Source organism: Tamandua tetradactyla, chromosome 11 (assembly GCF_023851605.1).
Source record: "Tamandua tetradactyla isolate mTamTet1 chromosome 11, mTamTet1.pri, whole genome shotgun sequence".
Taxonomy (NCBI): Eukaryota; Metazoa; Chordata; class Mammalia; order Pilosa; family Myrmecophagidae; genus Tamandua; species Tamandua tetradactyla.
The window spans coordinates 47,319,064-47,334,809 of record NC_135337.1 but is presented as its reverse complement, the minus strand read 5'-3'; the positions used below and the strand labels follow the sequence as shown (position 1 = coordinate 47,334,809).

The window sequence follows — 15,746 nt, the reverse complement described above, 5'->3', positions numbered from 1 at the left end:
CCTTATTTATTTATTTATTACCAGCGTAAACACGTGATTTCTCATTTTACACAATGGGTGATAATCCATTATTATCATTATTTCTTTTGTTGCTCATATTTTTCAAGATTTGGCCTGCAGGAATTCTTTCAAGCTGGTTCCTGTGTTCTTTTGACATGGCCTCCATCATTTTATTGAGCAGTTCCTTACCTTAAAAGGCATTCATAACTCATAGGCCCAATAAAAATAGGTGGTGGACCAGATATGATCTGTGAGCCATTGTTGCTGACCCTTAGTTCAATAGAAGACACTTGTACTTTTAGATTCAGAATTAAAAAAAAGAGATTATAACATGCAATTAAAAATAAATTGACTTAAAAAATACCTGAGTTCATTTTGAGCAAATATTTTGTGAATAACCACAATACTATCATTCTCACAATACTCTGTCATAGAAGTTTTTATGATTTGGGTTACTTTAGAAGAACTAAAGTTAATCACATTTTAAAGTGATCTTTGAGAAATATGGAACTCATACATTCCTAATATTTTATGTAGCTAATTACCTTGAGTTAAGAATCAGCAAAGCTGAAAATACAGGAAGTCAAGGGGGCAGAGGATTCTAGAATGGAATCTAGGGTCCATGGACAGAGGGTGTAAAGCCAGAACAGAAGTTAGAATGAGAGACCAGGTCAGTTTGAGATCTGGAGATCATGAAAAATAGCTTTAGTAGAAGTATGGAAATGAAAAGTACAGAGATCAGGTTGTCAAAAAGGAAATTTTAAAATTCTGAGGTGAAAGCTCATTTTGGACAATTGTAACCCAAAATGCTGACTTAAAGGCAGAAGACCTTGGGTTCTAGACTGACATTTTCTTTTTGTAACTAGCCATTTGCTCTTGGGTTAGTTAGATCTGTTTGATTCTGAGTGCTTTGTGGAAAGAACATGAAGTTTTATAATTATACCACTTCAGTTTTATAGTGGTACCAATTATACAACCCAATTCTGTTGTTTAGTAGTTGTGTTATTTTGGTCAAGACTCCTAATCAAGCCTTGATTTCCTCATTTATTAAAGGAATAACAGGCATTCCCAACCTAAAGTTTGTCATCAGGACTAAGTAAGATAATTATTTAAAATGATGTGAATTTTAGTTTATTGTTGTGAATAAGGTGTGAAAACAAATGTTAGAAGTACGAGCATTGCAGCCCTCAGTGTTGCCGAGTGTGACGGCAGAGCATGTGGCTCGATGACCACTAAGGAGGCTTGAGGAAGGCGGAAGCCCACCTTGAAGTTCTGCTGATGTCTGTTGTGAAAAGATAGTGTTCTGTAAACACACGGGGTGAACACACCGAAGATTTTATAATGATGATCTGAAATAGTTGGGAACCTCTATGTTTAATGATGTTGTAAATCCTGTCTTTCAAAAAATATTTCATAATGAAGTCTTCTCTGCCCTTTGCAAGCATCAAGCTCCAAAGTCAAATGAGAGAAAGCCCGTAAATGTTACAGGGAATGATAGGTGACCCAGTAAATATAAGTATAGAATTAATGCATCCCATTTTGCCCTCTTCATCTTTTGTGCCTGAACAGCTCTTTTGGCAATATTATCTATCTCTATTAACTTGTGGTATGGTTATTCAAAGTATATTAGATTTAAGACACTTGTCTCAATTGTTACCTCACTCTGTTCTACCCAGTTAGAAGGCTAAGGCTCAGGTAATACCGACAATATGTACTCAAATTCTCCAACTTTGTTTCTTCATCTGATTCATCTTAGGGTGCTCTTCTCTTGGTTTCTAGCATTAATTTTCCTGTCTCCTCATCCCAGATCCTAATCTGCTGCCTCTGAATAATTATAAATATTTGTATTTTCTCTTGTCAGTCTGAATTTTCACCCTGCTGCCTCCTCTGACTTCTGCCTTTCTTCCCCATGTCTGGGCACCCTCTTGGCCACCTCTGTGGCTATTCACAGATTCTGACAACCTTAGGAATCTAGTACTCTCACCTTCAATTTACTGGTAAGGTTCATATGGGTTTCTATTTAGTCTTTCATTTTACTAATTTTATATAATGCTTATTTAAAAATAAAATTATAACATCTTTAAAATAAATATGTTGTAGGTCACTGAAATTTGTGTGGTAGGTCAATTAAAGAAAAAAAAATAGGTTTAAGATGTATCAAGAGGTAAAATAGATTAAAAATTAAAAGTTAAAGTTAAATATAGATTTTGACTTCTCCTACCAGCTTAAGAATGGTTGTATATCAGGGCATTGAAAAGAGAATTATTTTTTCTTTAGACACTAGTTTTTTAGTTAATCTTGTTTATTTTTCTATGATACCAAACTCACAATAGGTTTTTTTTATATTGTGAGTTGAGCTTAGGGATGTGTTGTGGGTACTACTGTTGGTTTCTGTTGCTATATAAGGCTAATATAGATATATACTAAAATGTCAATCAGTTGATGAAATTTCTGTTTTCTTTATAAGTAACTGTTTGTAGTGATAAATAATGAACTTTGTTTGAATGATACTATTGTATCAGCATGTTAACAGTATATGTATAAGCATGTTAACAGTCACCATTACAATGAACATGGCAATATTTTTAAAATTTGGGGGTGGGGTAAAAAAAACCTATTATGATTTTGGTATATAATAATATAATTAAAAAATTAAAAACACCCAACCTTCCCAGACTAGTCTTCTACAACTTTTTTTTTCTGGTAACAATATTATAGAGATGCTTAAGTACATGAGATTGACTTTTTCTTAACTCTCGGAGACAAGGATCACCTTGCTGATTAAGAAGATGTCCTACCTTTACCCAGCAAGTGTAGGGTATAGACATGCTTTTACTGCACAATACAGCAGCCCCTAATATTTCTATCTCTTCATTCCCATGAAGGATTCTGTGACTGTTGTGGCAGACTGTGGCCTTCATTTGGCCCAACTCCTCACCGTCGTGGAGAAACTTGTACTTCTTTCTGCAGGAAGTTACCATTACCCTGTAGGCTTTCTGGAACTCCTGTTCCCAAAATGCTTTCAGAAATTCTTGAGGCTATCTTCAGGAGCCTTAGTCCTCATTTTGAGACCGTACCGTATATGGTGATATACAGAAATAAGGTACATTTAAGAAAGGCCAATCTGAAGTTTTTCCTAGAGTCCCAAGTTCTCATGTAAAATACATAAATGAGAAATGATGGTTTAAAAATCACCTTTTCTGCCTCCCAACATGGTAACCACACCTACCTCTTATTAGGGCATCAGTCTTTTTAGTTAAGATTGTACCATTCTTTGAGTCTTGCATTTGTATCAAAGGTTTAAAACATGTAACCAGTAGAAAAAAACTAAAGCTCTATTTTTATATAGTGGGAGCACATGCTGAAATGATTCCACAATTGTTTATGGAGGGGCTTTTTTTTTAAATTAAAAAATTTTTTAAACATAACAACATACAAAAATGAACATTCTTACCATGTGATTATTCCATTCTTGGTACATAACTCACAATATCATCACATAATTGTATATTCATCACCATGATCATTTCTTAGAACTTTTGCATCAATTCAGAAAAAGAAATAAGAAGAAAAAAGGAAAAAAACTCACATACCATACCCCTTATGCCTCCCTTTCATTGACTACTAGTATTTCTGTCTACCCGATATACTTTAGCCTTTGTTTCCCTATTTTTTTCTATACTCCTCATCACTCCCTTTCATTGATCACTAGCATTTCAATCTACTAAATTTATTTTAACATTTGTTCCCCCATTATTTATTTATTTTTAATCCCTATGTTTTATTCATCTGTCCATACCATAGATAAAAGGAGCAGCAGACATAAGGTTTTCACAATCATACAGTCACATTGTAAAAACTACATCATTATACAATCGTCTTCAAGAAACATGGCTACTGGAACACAGCTCTACATTTTCAGGCACTTCCCTCTAGCCTCTCCAATACTCCTTAACTAAAAAGGTGATATCTATGTAATGCATAAGAATAACCTCCAGGATAACCTCTCGCTCTGTTTAGAATCTCTCAGCCATTGACACTTTATTTTGTCTCATTTCTCTCTTCCCCCTTTTGGTCTAGACGGTTTTCTCAATCCCTTGATGTGGAGTCCCAGCTCATTCTAGGATTTCTGTCCCACGTTCCCAGGAAGGTTTACATCCCTGTCCCATGTTGCCAGAAAGGTTTACGTCCCTGGGAGTCATGTCCCACGTAGAGAGGGGAAGGGCAGTGAGTTTGTTGGCTGAGAGAGAGAGAGGCCACATCTGAGCAACAAAAGAGGTTCTCTGGCTTAGCCTATCTGGAGAGGCTTTTCTGTGCCAGGCATTGTGCTAGCCAGGAACAGGACTGACAGTAGTGAATAGGACAAGCTCTGTCCCAAGGATGTTAGAGTTTAGTAATGGAGACTGAGAGATAAATGAACAACTGGAGTGTGCTAAGTTGAATTTGGACAAGGTACTGGATTTCTCCAAGTTTCAGTTTTCTTGATCTGTGACATGAGAGTCTCATAAAGGTTGTTAGAAATAAATGAGATAGCAAATGTAAAGTGCTTAGCTTAGAACTTGGTATAAATAGTTAAAAGTACTGTAAATGTATGAAAGTGGCTCCTTATCCAGTTTTGTGCATGTGTTTTGGAGAGGGTGGGATGGGGTGATAATGGGGGATGTCAGAAAACATTTCTCAGAGGAGATGACAGCTGTGACTGAGCTGAGTTCTGAACGATGACAAGAGGCTGAATGGTTGGCAGTAAGCTAATTGTCCTTTTTTACCTAATCTTCCATCTTTAACTCAATCTTAAACTGCATTGTTACTATATTAGTACATTGCATATAATTTCCATTAACATGGGAAGTAATATTACAAGTTCCATTTTTACATTATGTATTATAATTAATTTTTTCTCTTTCAGAAAATTAAAGATGGTAGCCTTATTGACTCAGCTAAAACAATCTGTGTGGGGGATCATATTGAATGCATAAATGGAGAAAATATTGTTGGATGGCGTCACTTTGAAGTTGCTAAGAAGTTAAAGGAATTAAAAAAAGAGGAACTTTTTACCTTGACGTTAATAGAACCTAAGAAGGCATTTGGTGAGTTGATTTTGTGTATGTGTGTGTGTGAAATGTTCCCTTCTCCTGGCTTATCCTTCTAAGGAAAGTCAGCATTGTGATGTGATGCCATGTGCTTTTAGTATATCTCTTTACCTAACTTATCAGTTAAGTGGTCACCTTTCTTAAAGGTGGTCAGCAGTACCTTTAAGAAAAAGTATTGAAGGTGTAAAGGAGGAAAAAATTGCCCTATAGGACATAGTTTAAAAAAGACATTGGAGTTCAGAAGTCCGATATCTAGTGATTTTGAATCTGATGTGGTTATTCCAACTTCTAAGAACAGCACATTGTCTTGTGTTCATTTTGATGAATGGTAATATTTTTGACTGAGCTCTTTAAACCATAATTGTTGTTCATAGACCTCAATAGCAAACACTGCAGTTATACAGAGAATTGGAATTTAAAATAGTTATCCAGCCTATTTTAAAGCCTCCACAACAATTTTTCCTCCATTGGCACTTTGAATTTGGCAGCGTGGGATGGTATGGAATAACTTCCATTTTGGTGTGACATCTGTACTTGCTTGGTTTTAGCTATGGCAGCTGTAGTCCAACTGTTATTCAGCCCCCAGGTCGTCTCCTCCACACGAAAACATGCCCCTTTCTCTCCCCACCCAGCACTATTTTAACGAGCACAAATGATGGCCTAGTACTCATCAGTGTTGGACATCTTCAGCACAGTCAGTCCAGGCTTGCCATTACTAATCCATGCCCCTACCCACCTGTGCTCTTTCTTTTAGTTATAGAACTTAGTGGCTTGCCTCTGATAGGCTATTTTCTCATGGCAGAGAGAGGAGAATGGAGTGGATCTGGGAATCACATTTTCCCTCCTAGCAAGCCATAGAACCTAGACACATGGAATTGGAAAATGTTCTCTGGTCCCAAGTGGTTCTGTGCCATTTAATAGAAATACAGTATGGGTTTTGTTTCTTATGGGAGACAGAGAGCCACAGATGATGTAAGAATAGGATACCTATGCCAGTGCTGCTCTTGGAGGGACCACTTTAGGAATCACTGCTCTAAATGCTGTGACTCAGTACAGTGTATTGCAGGATCTGAGGTTGCTTCTCCCCGGGGGAAGATAGCCAGCGTTCAGGTTTTCACCCAGCATCTCCTTTGGAAATGGCTTCATGGTAACCCAAGTCCACAGGCTATCATGCAGTATAAACTGATAGAGTGTAGGCTGTTTGAGATAAATGTCCTTATTTGATTTTGTCTCTGCATTTGTAAATCAAAGCCATTCTCTTAATACAACTCAAGGATTTATCATTTCCTCCCACATTTATCTCTGCCATCTTTGTTTCCAGAGTTAATCTTTTCCTAGTTTGTCCTCTTGTCTGTGTTTAAATCTTGTGGTTCCTGTCACTTTGTGGAAAGTTGCTGATATACTTTAACTTAGAAGTGAGGTAGATAATATTCAAGTCTTTGGGTGTTACAGAAGCTGTTGTATTTAGCTATTTTTGTGCCAGAATTAGACTTTTTCCTTCAATGTCAGAGGAATGTGTAGATGGCTGATGTAGTTCACAGCCTTATGTGCTTGGCTGCTATTGAACCTGCTTTCTGTTGCCTTATACGAATCCCATGGACACACCTGGAAAAGGCCCTTGGTAGGATTTTCCTAATGGGGGTATATTATATTCAAATCCCAAATACTGGTGGGGATATATATGGGTTATGAGGCTGAGAGATTGTTTTTGGAGTGATGATAGGTCTTTATCAGTTAGTTTCTATGGCAGTTTAACTTAGGCTACTCATTTTTTTATTTTTTGGTACTTTAATCAAAGTGACATAAAAGTTTGAAAGTAATTAGATGATTTGACAGGATTTTAAAAAGATAATTTTAAAAGTGAGGAGGCATTGTCTAAAACAATAAGGAAGGAAATGGTGAACATACATATCAGTAAGTATATTGGTCTAATAAGTATAGAGTCTTTGTCATCTAGGCAGATTACTCAGATGGTTAAAAACCTTTTATAGCCTCTCCTGGGGCAAACAAATAATCCAAGAAAACACTGTCATTTTAACAGAGTGAAAACCAAATTCTTGTTTTGTATGGAGATATGTCTGATAAGAAAACTATTAAAAATCTTATTAAAGTATAAAATCTTAGCTAACCTTAACCACAACCAATTAAATTCACTTCCAACAAGACTTCTGCAACTTTCTATAGCCATCCGTTTTGTCCTACTCATTCCTGTTTCTCATTCGGCAACAGTTATTTTACTTTAAGGGAAAAAGTACTCTCTTTTTCCTTAACAAAAACACTTCCTGCATACTTTACATACTTAAGTTACCAAAAAAGATCTTAAAATCAATCTTTAAGCCAACATCCTATAAAACACAATTCTTTTTTTTTTTTTAAAATAGCATACATACTAAAAAGCAATAAATTTCAAAGCACACCACAATGATTAGTTATAGAACAAATTTCAGAGTTTGGTATGGGTTACAATTCCACAATTTTAGGTTTTTACTTCTAGCTGCTCTAAGGTACTGGAGATTAAAAGAAAAATCAATACATTGATTCAGCATTCATACTCATTTGGTAAACTCTCCTTTCTCTATATACCACTTTGATCTCTCTCCCACTCTTTAGAGGTGTTTGGGCTATGCCCATTCTAACTTTTTCATGTTGGAAGGGGCTGTTGTTATGTGGGATAGGGGATGGAATTAGTTGCTGCTCTGATGGCTGGCCCCTATGTACTTCAGTACGTATCTGGTCCAGGGACCCATCTGGAGGTTGTAGGTTTCTGGAAAGTTACCCTAGTGCATGGAACCTTTGTACAATCTTTTTTTTTTTTCTAGTTTTAATAGTCTTTTCTTTTATTTTTTTAAAAAATTTATTTATTAATTAAAAAATTAACAAATGAAATAAAAATTAACATAGATAATCAGTAATTCACAATATCATCACTTAGTTGCATATTCATCATTTCTTAGAACATTTGCATCCATTCAGAAAAAGAAATAAAAAGACCATAGAAAAAGAAATAAAATGAAAACAGAAAAAACAAAAAGATATACCTACCATACCCCCTACCCCTCGCTTTCACTGATTACTAGCATTTCAAACTAAATTTATTTTAACATTTGTTCCCCCTATTATTTATTTTTATTCCATATGTTCTACTTGTCTGTTGACAAGGTAGATAAAAGGAGCATCAGACACAAGGTTTTCACAATCACACAGTCACATTGTGAAAGCTATATCATTATACAAGCATCTTCAAGAAACATGGCTACTGGAACACAGCTCCACATTTTCAGGCAGTTCCCTCCAGCCTCTCCCTTACATCTTGAATAACAAGGTGATATCTACTCAATGTGTAAGGGTAACCTCCAGGATAACCTCTGGACTCTGTTTGGAATCTCTCAGCCATTGACACTTTGTTTCATTTCACTCTTCCCCCTTTTGATCGAGAAGGTTTTCTCAATCCCTTGATGCTCAGTTTCAGCTCATTCTAGGGTTTTTCTCAATCCCTTGATGCTGAGTCTCAGCTCATTCTAGGATTTCTGTCCCACGTTGCCAGGAAGATCCACACCCCTGGGAGTCATGTCCCATGAAGACAGGGGGAGGGCGGTGAGTTTGCTTGTTGTGTTGGCTAAAGAGAGAGGCCACATCTGAGCAACAGAAGAGGTTCTCTTGGGGGTGACTCTTAGGTCTAATTTTAAGTAAGCTTGACCTATCCTTTGTTGGGTTAAGTTTCATATGAGCAAACCCCAAGATTAGGGACTCAGCCTATTGCTTTGGTTGTCCCCACTGCTTGTGAGAATATCAAGAATTCTCAACTTGGGAAAGTTGAATTTTCCCCCTGTCTCACCATTCCCCCAAAGGGACTTTGCAAATACTTTTTTACTCACTGTTCAAATCACTCTAGGATTTATTGGGGCATCGCTCTGGACAAATCTACAAAATCTTATGCCCTACTCAAGGTTCCATGTACTTATGGTGTTCAATCATGCTGTCCACATAAGTTATATTAAGAACTGCACTAGTCAAAATATAAATTTTGTACCAAATAAACATTTTTTGCTTTAGTCTCACACGTAAGGTAAAATTTTAAAACATTAATTACCATCTGTTTTCAACACCCTGCAGTAATGACATTCCTTCGTTCTTCCTCATTCAAAAAAATTTTTAAATTTGTACATTTAGTCACGATCATTATACACTCTAGGCATTCCTAGATTATATCATCTCAGTCTTTATCGTCTATCTTTCTTTCTGATTTCATTTGTGCCCCCAGCCCTCTATCATTCTCACATTCAGCTTCATTCAGTGTTCTAACATAATTGTATTATAGTTAGGTAGTATTGATCTATCCATTTCTGAGTTTTTACAATCAGTCCCATTGTACAATCTGTTTCCCTTCAGCTCCAATTACCCAATATCTTACCCTATTTCTATCTCCTGATGGTCTCTGTTATCAATGAAATTCTCCAAGCTTATTTACTAATGTTAGTTCATATCAGTGAGACCATACAGTATTTGTCCTTTTGTTTCTGGCTAATCTCACTCAGCATAATGTGCTTAAGGTCCATCCATATTGTTACATACTTCATAACTTTATTCTTGAACTGGACATTTTTTATATCCAGAATGTGGAGTTTAAATTTAAATCTACTACAGAAGTTTAAATGGGTTCAGTGAGAAAGGGTCCTAGAGAAGAATGCACTTGAACTTGACCTAAAAGTGTGAGAAGGAAGAAGGATTTCTTGTAAGCGTTCAAGACAGTGAAGAGCTTTTTCTTTTTACAATATGTTTGTTGAGATAGCTTCATGCAGTCCATCCAAAGTATACAGTCAGTGGCTCATGCTCTCACTACATAGTTGTGTATTTATCACCATGATCATTTTTAGAACATTTGTATCACTCCAGAAAAAGAAATAGAAAGAAAAACCTCATACATCCCATACCCCATACCCCTCCCTCTCATTGACCACTTGTATTGCAATCTACCCAATTTCTTTTTTAACCTTTTTATTTATTTATTTGTCCTTATTTTTAAACTTGTCTGTCCATATGCTGGATAAAGGGAGAGTCAGCCACAGGATTTTCACAATCACATGGTCACACTGTAAAAGCTATATAGTTATACAATCATTTTCAAGAGTCAGGACTACTGGGATATAGTACAATAGTTTTAGTTATTTCCTTCTAGCTATTCTAATACAGTAAAAGCAAAAATAGGATATACATATAATACACAAAAATAACCTCCAGAATAATCTCTCAACTCTATTTGAAATCTCTCAGCTGCTGAAGTTTATTTTGTCTCATTTCTCTCTTCCCCATTTTGGTCAAGAAGGCTTTCTGAAACCCATGATGCTGGGTCTTGGCTAACCCCTGGGCATCATGTCCTATGTTGCCAGAGAGATTTATAGACCTGAGAGTCATGCCTCATGTAGGAGGGAGGGCAGGGTGTTCTCCTGCCAAACTGGCTTAGAAAGAGAGACCACATCTGAGCAACAAAAGAGGTTCTCTGGGAATAGTTCTTAGGCATAATTGTGTAAGTAGAACAGCCTTTTCTTGCAGGGATTATAGTAAATCAGCCACAAAAGCAACTCAGGGTTATATTAAGGGGAGTTTTGAAGACTAGATGGGGCTTCTTTCAGTAGGTAATAAGGAATAATTTAGATACCTTAATTGAAGAATGACAAGATGAAATTGATGTTTTTATTTTACAAGCAGAGTGTTATTGGATCTCTTGATCCAATTTTGAGTGCAAAATTTAGCTATGGATAATAGCTGTCAGAATGTCTCAGAATGGATCTGGAGGGAAGGTATTTTCAAATGGCTTTGGGTGTTTGGCCTTAAGGATTTTATTTTTCTGCTATATGCTGGATGCTACAAAAAGCCATTTGACAGTGAACAATCTAGAAACCATGGTAGTATTGAGCTTTCTTCCAGGGAAGGAGTAGAGCCACATTTTTCTGGGTGCTAGCCATGAAATTTGGAGGGTACTACAATTCAAAAACTATTGCACTATACTTCTGGGGCAGTCCTTCATTCATGTATTACACGGGTATTTGCTGTGAATCTGCTGTGTTCCAGGTGCTCTATGAAGCATAGGGGGTACCAAGAAAAGAAGATTAAGCTCTGCCGCCTACCTTGTGAGGAGCTCACAGCCTGGAGGGAAGCAAATAGGAAAAAAAAATCACAATGCAAACTCTTTGATTATAGAAGTAGATCTTGTGCTCCCTGACAGTTCAGAAGGTACTGGATGGCCATCTTAGCAGTCAACTCTAACCTTGGGCAAATGATAGATCATACTGATATATTTTGTTCAAAATACATTTATCAGGCAATTAGGATATGCTGGTCTTAATAAGCTACTTGCTTATTGAGAGCCTACCATCACCATATGTGCTGGTTTGAAAGAATGTGTGGACCCTAGAAAAGTCATGTTTTAATCAAAATCCCATTTCGTAAAATGGCAGAATAATCCCTATTCAATATTGTATGTTTGGAACTGTAATCAGATCATCTCCCTGGAGATGTGATTTAATCGAGAGTGGTTGTTAAACTGGATTAGGTGACGACATGTCTCTACCCATTTGGGTGGGCCTTGATAAGTTTCTGGAGTCCTATAAAAGAGGAAACATTTTGGAGAATGAAGGAGATTTGGAGAGAGCAGAGAATGCTGCAGCACCATGAAGCAGAGAGTCCATCAGCCAGTGCTTAGGAGATGAAGAAGGAAGATGCCTCCCAGGGAGCTTTATGAAACAGGAAGCCAGGAGAAGAAGCTAGCAGATGATGCCGTGCTCACCATGTGCCCTGCCAGCTGAGAGAGAAACCGTGACTGTGTTTACCATGTGCCTTCTTGGATGAGAGAGAGACCCTGAACTTCATCAGCCTTCTTGAACCAAGGTATCTTTTCCTGGATGCCTTTGATTGGACATTTCTATAGACTTGTTTTAACTGGGACATTTTCTCGGCCTTAGAACTGTAAACTAGTAGCTCATTAAATTCCTCTTTTTAAAAGCCATTCTGTTTCTGGTATATTGCATTCCAGCAGCTAGCAAACTAGAACAGCATACTACATGCTTGGTTAATGGATAAATAAGTTCTCGTCCTTGTCTTCAAGAAACTTATATCTAATGATAGGAGATAAATGTGAATCATAAATTCAGTAAAGCATGTTTAGGTACTAAAATGTGCAGGAGATATAAAAGTGGGAGGTATCAAGTCTACCTAAGTAGTTCAGGAAAAATTCCTTAGAGGAGGTTTGAGATGAATTTTAGGAGATATATAGGTGCTTGCTTAGTGGGAAAACTGGGGAAGGTTATTCTAGGGAATAGGAGCAGCATGAGCGATATGGAACAGTATAATGTATTTTGGAATACTGTGCATGTCAGTGTAAGTGGACTAGGTGTTGTTAGTGGTGTGGCAAGAATTGAAGCTCAAGAGTAGAAGGAACCAAATTATTGAGGGCCTTATATATGAAGATAAGGAGTGGGAATGGAGAACCATTGAAGGGATTTAGGCAGGGGAGTAACATGATGAAATTTGGATTTTAAGAAAGAAGATGAGGGCCGGTATTAAGGCAGTGCCAGTAGGCTTGGAAAGAAGCAGATTTTCCTGAGGAATAGACAGTGGTGTGCTGGAGCTGTTTGTGCACATCTCTTCTCAACCCCACATCAATGCCATCAAGTTGTTTGCTTGAAATTGGCTTTGGTGGAGGTATTCACACTTCAGAAACTGGCAAATGCTGCTAATCAGTGCTTGTTAAATGTTTACCTGCATACCACCAAATATTAAGAAGGTCGAATTGGTTACCCTTTGGATGTAGAGGTAAAAGAAAGGAAGATTGCAAATGATGACTCATAGATTTGTGACTTGAATGAAAAATGTTGTAGGATTTAAGATAAGGAATACTGGAAAAGAAATAGATTTGGATGAGGAAATAGGGGAGGCTTTTTTTTTTTTTTTCATGGGCAGGCACTGGGCAAACGAACCCAGGTCACCTGCGTGGTAGATGAGAACTCTGCCTGCTGAGTCACTGTGGCCCATTGGGAAGGCATATTTTAAATACAATTTTGGATATAATGAATTTGAAATCTGTGGGACAATTCAGTTGGAAATGTATAAAAGGTAGATGGGTGTTGAGAATTGGGGCCTAGAGAATAGAGTTTATGTAAATGTCCTACATTAGTAGTAAAAGTCATAGAAATGGATGCAATCATCAGAGTGAGAAGAGAGAGACCCCAAAAGCAGAGCTGTAGGGGAACACTACCCTTTAAGGGGTACATCGAGAAAGGTGAGCCAGCACATGACAGCCTTCTGGAGGGCTTTCCCTCAAGCACCCAAGAACAAGTCACTTGTCCCAAGAGCAGATGCTCCATTGTGGCTTTCCCAAATTGACTGTGAGGTATGGGGAAGTAACAAAGGCCATTATAAAACATGCCTTCAGAATCTCCTATGCTGGTCAGCGTTTAAATCACTTTTTTCAAACTAGTGGGTTCCGACTTCTTCTATATTTAGAACAAGATGTAGAATAGAACAGAAAATATTGTAAACTTTGTACATAGTAAGGCTAAGTATTGTTTCAGTAATATATATGTGTGTATGTGTGTGTTTCATTTTTATGTATGTATTTGTGAATACATATGGGTCACAGTACATACATACATGTGACTTTGGGTCACAATAAAAATAAAACAAGGGCGGGCCGCGGTGGCTCAGCGGGCAAAGTGCTTGCCTGCCATGCCGGAGGACCTCGGTTCGATTCCCGGCCCCAGCCCATGTAAAAAACAAGCGAACAAACAAAATACAATAAAACAAGAAAATGTTTAAAAATGTTTCCCTTCCTTCCTTCTATCCTTCCTTCCTTCTCTCTGTCTTTCCTTCCCTTCCTCCCTCTAAAAAAAAAAAAAAATAAATAAAACAAGACATTTGAAAGCTATTGGTTAAAGTGACCCCCTTGCTGAAAATTTGTAGTTTAGTGGGAAATCTTTCAAATTTTCCTTCTTCTAGCCATGAGTTGTTGGCAGCCTTCCCAGTCCTTGTCAAGTATCAGTGGAATGTCTCTAGTGATATTTTTTTTAGGACATGGCTCACTTCCTTTTGCTTTTTGCAAATGAAAAGGAGGATGTCCACACAATAAGCTCAACTCTACAGAATTTGCCCCATAAACCTGGATTTTCCTAAGGCTATGAAAATCTGCTCTTCCATTTAAACAGCTCTATGACCAGATGAGTTCAAGTGGTTTAAACATTTTCCAGTGAAGCCTTTTTTTTTTCCAAATTAATAATTCATAAATAGATTCTCACATCTATGGCCAATTGATATTTTGTAGGGGTTCTCATGGTCCTGTAGTCAAACCCGGGTCCCCCCCACGGAAGGCAAGCATTGTACCACCGAACCACCCGTGCACTCGATGGGTAACTGACTTTTTTTTTAACTTTTTAAATTGTCCAATGAAGACTTTTAATTGAAGAAAAATAACTGTCAAATCTATGAGGCTTTGATTCAGTTTTACCTACATGAGTCTCTACTTTGTTTCTCCCAGAGAAATTTCTCTCATTTTTAAGTTGCTGCCCTTTATGGAAATAGGTTTGTGGAGGGAGGCCTGAAATACTTCCATAAGGGTTGTAAAAGTCAGAATGGGAGTTGAAAGGCAAAGTTTATCTCTTAAAGCATTTTAGAATCTTGCTTGAGTTGGATTTTATAACAGATCACAGGGTGATGGCTTCTTTTAGAGACTTCATTTCTGTGCTATGTGTCCATCAGAAGAGGATGTTAAGTATGTGAAGTACATCTTAGTCCTTTGAGTCATTCACAGCTGGACCTCATCTTTGTGATTCAACTTAACTAGGTACTCATTTCCAAAGGCTAAGCCTATTTGATATAAAGAGTGGCTTTTAAGATTTGTAGGGCTTTTTATGTAGACATTTCAAAAATGCAAAAATACTTTTTATTATTCATGTTATTTCTAGTGAATAAAAACTTCAAGCAACAAATGCCTATTGGACTTTTTAATATATGTCTTATTCTACAAAATACTCTGCGGAATATGAAAATATTACAAAAGAAAAAAGTGCAATAGTTATGTGCACCGATTCTGCCATATACCGGCTGTGTGACATTGAGTAAATTACTTAACTTTTCTGTGCCTTGATTTCTTCATATAAAAAGTGAAGATGGGGCAGGCAGTGGTGGCACAGTGGCAGAGTTCCTGCCTGCCTTGCTGGAGACCCAGGTTTGATTGCAGGTGCCTGTCCATGCAAAAAAGAAAAGAAAAAAGTGAAGATGATAATGGTATCTACCATATTTGACTGTTGTGAGGATTAAATGAGTAAATATACCAAAAAAAACCCTGTAGAACAGTCTCATTGTGCCAGTTGGAATGTGTGGTGGACCCCAGAAAAGCCATGTCCTTTAATCCTCATCCAGTATTGCTGGGTAGGAGCATTTTGATTGTTTCCATGGAGATGTGACCCACCCAATTGCGGGTGATAACTTTTGATTAGATGATTTCCATGGAAGTGTGTCTCCACCCATTGAAGGTGGAGTTGCTTACTGGAATCCTTTAAAAGAGGAAACATTTTGGAGAGAGGCCCTTTTTGTAGAGCCGCGAAAGAGCCAGCAGATGCCGCCATGTTCGTCATGTGCCCTTCCAGCTGAGAAACATTGAATGTC

At 37.4% G+C, this 15,746-nt stretch overlaps 1 protein-coding gene across 1 annotated transcript in view; it reads left to right on the top strand.

Annotated features, from left to right (window-relative positions):
• The window catches only part of GIPC2 (GIPC PDZ domain containing family member 2), a 95,580-nt gene that overhangs the window by 38,466 nt on the left and 41,368 nt on the right, over positions 1-15,746 (top strand). The window contains exon 3 of the mRNA XM_077120526.1: positions 4,907-5,087. Within this exon, the coding sequence (XP_076976641.1) occupies positions 4,907-5,087 (181 nt within the window). The remainder of the gene's footprint in view (positions 1-4,906; positions 5,088-15,746) is intronic.